Source organism: Nicotiana tabacum, chromosome 24 (genome assembly GCF_000715075.1).
Source record: "Nicotiana tabacum cultivar K326 chromosome 24, ASM71507v2, whole genome shotgun sequence".
In the NCBI taxonomy this organism is placed as follows: domain Eukaryota; kingdom Viridiplantae; phylum Streptophyta; class Magnoliopsida; order Solanales; family Solanaceae; genus Nicotiana; species Nicotiana tabacum.
The window spans coordinates 84,211,062-84,216,802 of NC_134103.1; the positions used below are offsets into that span (position 1 = coordinate 84,211,062).

At 41.2% G+C, this 5,741-nt stretch overlaps 1 protein-coding gene across 1 annotated transcript; it reads left to right on the forward strand.

Annotated features, from left to right (window-relative positions):
• The first annotated feature begins 259 nt into the window (after nt 1-259).
• LOC142178273 (uncharacterized) lies at nt 260-3,634 on the forward strand. Its single transcript, XM_075247603.1, has 7 exons — nt 260-454; nt 664-781; nt 836-1,029; nt 1,428-1,623; nt 2,051-2,114; nt 2,865-2,886; nt 3,509-3,634. Exons 1-7 carry the CDS (start codon nt 260-262, stop codon nt 3,632-3,634), a joined length of 915 nt encoding a protein of 304 aa, XP_075103704.1.
• Nucleotides 3,635-5,741: the final 2,107 nt, after the last annotated feature.

The following is a 5,741-nucleotide window of genomic DNA, read 5'->3' on the forward strand; positions in this document are numbered from 1 at the left end:
AGCCAATGTGGATGTAATTGTTAGGCTCCCTCCACCAACTTCTGTGAAGGGCACAAGGAGTTTCTTGGGACATGTTGGGTTCTATAGGAGGTTCATCAAAAACTTTTCCAGCATTACCAAACTGTTGACTGCATTGCTAGCGAAAGATGTCAAGTTTATTTTTAATGTAGAGTGCTTAAGAGCATTCGAATTGATAAAGGAAAATCTTGTAAATGCTCCTATTATGGTGACACCTGATTAGATCCATCCATTTAAGATAATGTGTGATACCAGTGATATAGTTGTGGGGGCAGTTCCGGGGCAAAGAAAAGATAAAATGTTTAGGCCCATTTACTATGCAAGCAGGATGTTGAATGATTCTCAAGTCAACTACGCCGATACTGAGAAAGAGTTCTTTGCTGTGGTCTTTGCTTTTGACAAGTTTAGATCATACCTGGTGGGGATCAAAGTGATTGTACACACGGGTCACTCAGCCTTGAAATATCTGTTGAGTAAAAAGGAGTCCAAGCCGCGTCTGATACGGTGGTGTTGTTGCTCCAAGAGTTTGACTTGGAGATCAAAGATAGGAAGGGAACAGAAAATCAAGTCACCAATCATTTATCTCGACTTGAGAGACCTCCGTTTGAAATAATTGATGTAAGGGAAGAGTTCCCTGATGAGCAGATTTTCTACATTGATGCGGTCTGCGAAAGGCCGCTTTGGTATGCTGATGTAGCATACTTTTTGGCTAGTGGATGGTTGCCTCGTGACCTCTCTCGTGATCAAAGGAAGAAGCTTATAGGTGAGGTAAAAAGTTATTTTTGGAATGACCCTTTCTTATTTAAACTATGTGCAGATGGTGCGATTCGAAGGTGTGTGCCTGAAGGAGAGATGGCAAGCATTCTTTCTCACTGCTATGATGGAGCAACTAGAGGACACTATGGTGGAAATCGCACCGCAGCAAAGGTCATGGAAGCTGGTTTCTTTGTCCTACTTTGTACAAAGACGCACGGGTGTATGTTGCTGCATGTGACAAGTGTCAAAGGGCCGGTAATATTAGCAAGCGAGATGAAATGCCTCTCAACTTTATTCTGGTATGTGAAATTTTTTATTTTTGGGGAATTGATTTCATGGGCCCGTTCCTATCGTCTCATTCATATGAGTATATCCTAGTAGCCATTGACTACGTCTCTAAATAGGTCAAAGCAATCCCTACTAGGACCAATGATGCTCGGGTGGTGTGTGAGTTCTTACGGAAGAACATCATTACCCGCTTTGGGACACCTCGAGTGATTATCAGTGACAATGGGTTGCACTTTGTGAACAAGCAGTTCGCTATATTATTGTCTAAGTATGGGGTCACACACAAAATAGGAACCTCGTACCATGCCCAAACTAGTGGGCAAGTTAAAGTGGCTAACAGTGAAGTTAAATGAATTCTTGAAAAGACGGTTAGTACTTCTCGTAAGGATTGGTCTGTAAAGTTGGATGAAGCTCTATGGGCGCACAAAACTACGTTCAAAACAACCATAAGGACTTCACCATTCAAATTAGTATATGAAAAATCGTGTCATCTACTTGTTGAGATAGAACATAAAGCTTATTGGGCAATTAAGATGCTTAATCTTGATCTTAGTCTTGCAAGTGAACACAAGTTGGCGCAGATGAACAAATTGAAGTAGTTTAGACAGGACACGTATGAAAATGTGCGAATCTTTAAGTAGAAGACAAATAGATGGAATGAACGTCTGATTAAGCCAAAGAAGTTTCATGAAGGGGACAAAGTCTTACTATACAATAATAGACTTAGGTTGTTCCCCGAAAAATTCAAATCAAGATGGACATGTCCATATGTGGTGAAACACGTATCACCGTATGGCGGCACCATTGAAATACATGATGAAGAAGGGAATGAAAGTTTTAAGGTGAATGGGCACAGGTTGAAACAGTACCTTGTTGGAGGATTTCACAAGCAATCCTCCAGCATCGTGATCAAATGAGCCTAAGTGGCGGAGTCAAGCTAACGACTATAACTCAGAACTACTTCTAACTTTCTTTATTGCTTTTGTAGACTTGTTAGATAATGGTAGTTTAGGATTATTAGAGTTTAGGAGTTTCGATAATTATTTGAACAGGTATGAGCATGAATCGAACACAAAATGAGTAAAAAATAGAGTTGGGGTGTGACCCGTAGGCTAAAAAGTGAAAAAATTTGGGACTCTGAGAAAAGTAGCTTACCGCGCTACATGAGGCACCGCTTGGGGTGCCATGCTAGGCCAAACGGGAAAAATCTATCAGGAAATGACTCTCTGGAAAACCCCACTACCGCAACGCGTGAGGCGTCGCGCCTAGCGATGCGGCAATGCAAAAATCGCTGCTGATATTTTTAAAATAAAAAAAAATCTGGAAAGCAAAAACAAACAGACCCGTTTTTCCTCCCCCTTCCTTCATATCTCTCTCTCTCTCTCTCTCTCTCTCTCTCTCTCTCTCTCAAGTCTTTCCTCTATAACTCACCCCCAAATCACCCATTTTCCTTCTTTCTTCAAATTACTTCCACGCCAACTCTCTGCCTTCACCCCTAATCAAGGTAAGTTCTTCTTCTCCTTCTTTTAGTATTTAATTGTAAATTTTAGTTAACTTTAGTTTAAGTTTTCTAACCCTAGGTATTTTATTTTTTTGCTACTCGTTTAGCTATTTTTCTTCTATTTTGGCTGAAATTCTTGCATAAACTTGTGGGTTTTTCATTGTTCTTATGCTTATGGGTGATTTTTGGTGTGTTTTGATGGTGTTGGAATTAATTTGTGTTGAAACTTGGTGAGGGTGCCCAAATGGCCGAAAATTAGTGAAGTTTGTATAACATTTGTGCACTTGGTGCTATTGTGAAGATGTGGTGATGTTGTGGTTGTGGTGAGTAGTGTTTTTGATGTGGTTGTATGATGATGCTAACCCTCTTTGAATTGAAATAAGAAGGTGAAAGGTATGCCCACAATGTGTTTGTTAAAATGCCTTAGTGACATAAAATTGTGTAGTGTTATAAATTTTGAAGGGAAGTACTTTGTGGGATGTGATGCTAGATGATAAGTGTGGGTTGGGAGGTCATGTTTGTATGGTGTGTAAATTTAATTTGTTAGCCCCGAGTGCTAATTGGTTGACCACCCCATACTAATGTGTTGCTAGGTGCTAAATGGGGTGCCCGATTCATGCTAAGTACTTGTATAGTGTTGTATTGTATCTTAATTTTGTTAGTAGTGGATTAGACTAACTTCTTATGCTTCTTTTCATAATTACTAGTTTAGCTTCTTAATTTTGTCTTTTACACTAGTGTAGTCCGTGGTTATATTGTTGTAATGTTATGTTTGTCATCGGGTGGGTTGTTGATTACTCGTAGTGTGCTTTCAATGGGGTAGTCTGAGTCCCCGATATACATTGTACTTGTGAACATGCCAATTACATAAGTGTGGGGTAGTTACCCCGTTTGGTCTTCTTTTTTGTTTTAAGTGTTGTGGCTAATGTTGTTCGTCTTGTGCAGGTACAATGTCTTGCCGTCCTAGCAAACGTTCTAACACAGATACCTCAGAAGCTGCCTCTAGTAGCTGTCAAGGAGGTAGGAGGGCACCTCCCCCGCCCCAGTGGAGGAGGAAGAGGGGCGCATTGATCCTGATGCGGATGTTGTACCAGGCTACAAGTATGGCATTTGAACTGTGCCAACTCATGCTAGGATGTGGTACCGCAACTTTGTTCCGGCGGTGAGTCCCAACCCGAAAGTTGGCATTGATGATGGTAAGCTAGCAAGGAAATACTCGGGGATTGTAACGACCTGGCCGGTTGTTTTGAGAGAATTAGCCTTGAACCCCCTATTTATTACCCCCTCTATTTCATTCTGTGGTTACGTGACTTGCGGGGATATTTGATTTTTGGTTTCGGAGTGAAATGGGACACATAGTCCCTAAAATAGAAGTTTAAGTTGTAGGAATTGACCATAGTTTAATTTGTATGAAGACTTCTCCGGAATGAAGTTTCGGCGGTCCCAATAGCTTCGTAGGGTGATTTTTGTCTTAGGAGCGTGTCCAGTTGTTGATTTGGAGGTCTGTAGGTCATTTCGGCATTAATTGGCGAAAGTTGGAAAATTGGGTGATTTTTGAAAAGTTTGACTGAGAGTGGACTTTTTGATATCGGGGTCAAATTTTGATTCCGGAAGTTGGAGTAGGTCTATAATGTCAATTGTGACTAGTGTGCAAAATTTGAGGTCAATCGGATTTGATTTGATAGGTTTCGGCATCGGATGTAGAAGTTTGAAGTTCTAAAGTTCATTAGGTTGGAATCGATACGCAATTCGTGTTTTTCGCATTGGTTGATGTGACTTGAAGGCTCGACTAAGTTCGTATGATGTTTTAGGACTTGTTGTTATATTCGTACAGGGTCCCAAGGGCCTCGGATGTGATTCGGATTGTCATCGGATCGTTTTTTAGACTTAGAGGATTGCTGATGCTGGGCTGGTTCTGGTGTCATTGCACCTGCGGTGGGATTGGTCACAGGTGCGGACTCGCATAAGCGAGCTTTGTGTCGCAGATGCGGAGCTGGCCTTTCCCGGCAGTGGTCACAGAAGCGGGACATTTTTCGCAGAAGCGCCTTCGCTTCTGTAATGGCAGAGGCGCAGAAGCGCTAGTGGTCGCAGGTGCGGTCGCATTCCCGCAAAAGCGGTCTCGCAGATGCAGGACCTTTTCCGCAGAAGCAGAAGACCTGGACTTGGGTGTTTTCCTCACCTGCGATGGTTTTGTCATAGGTGCAGTATCGTAGAAGCGATTCTTGGTCCGCAGATACGGTTTAACTGGGCAGAAAAGGCCTAAGTTCGAGGGTTTGATTTCATTCTCCATTTTTGGACCTAGAGAGCTCGGATTGAGGCAAAATTTTGAGGGATTATCAGAGAAAATATTTGGGTAAGGATTCTTGACTCATTTTTGATTAATCTATCATTAATTTCTTCATTTAATTAAGGATTTGGGTTGAGAAAATTTAGGGGGGACAATGGTGAAAGTTCTTAGACCGAATATTTTGGGTTTGGAAAGGGCAAATGAGGTCGGATTGGAGTAATTCTTGTATGGTTGGACTCGTTATCGAATGGGTGTGCGGATTTTGTGATTTTGGTCAGGTTTCAAGATGTGAGTGCGGGTCGACATTTTGAAGCGATTTTTCAATTCTTTTGCTAAAGTCGTAGTTTCATTATTTAAATTAGTTTCTTGTAGTTATATTTGTAGTATGTAACTATTTTGGCTATATTCGAGCCGTTCGGAGTTGGAAAGTCGAGGGAAAGGCATTCTTATTGATTGATTGAGCGAGATTTGAGGTAAGTGACTTATCTAACCTTGTGTGGGGGAAATTCCCACTAGGTTTTGGTACTGTTATGGTAAATTGCAATATGTGAAGGCCGTGTACGCGAGGTGACGAGTGCGTATTCGAGCTAAATGTTGAAATCTGATTTTTGCAAAATAGTTCCTTTTATTTTGTAACGATTCGGCCAGTCGTTTTGAGTATTACAGTTCTGTTCCCCTATTTACTACTCTAATTGTGCTTTATAGCTGTATTATGACCTATCGGATTACTTAGTTCGGGTCCGGAGAGATTTCAGAATGAATTGAGCCACTTAGTTTCATAATGGAAAGCTTAAGTTGGAAAAGTCGATCGGATGTTGATTTATGTGTAAACGACCTCGAATTTGAATTCTGATAATTCTAATAGCTCCGTATGGTAATTTTGGACTTAGG

What these genes read in the sequence shown, in the direction of transcription:
- LOC142178273 (XM_075247603.1), top strand. Translation starts at nt 260, where the DNA reads ATGTGTGATACCAGTGATATAGTTGTGGGGGCAGTTCCGGGGCAAAGA. An exon ending in TGGTGGGGATCAAAGTGATT is followed by an intron (nt 455 to 663) that starts GTACACACGGGT and finishes CCTGATGAGCAG; the next exon opens with ATTTTCTACATTGATGCGGT. An exon ending in TCTTGATCTTAGTCTTGCAA is followed by an intron (nt 1,624 to 2,050) that starts GTGAACACAAGT and finishes TTGCTTTTGTAG; the next exon opens with ACTTGTTAGATAATGGTAGT.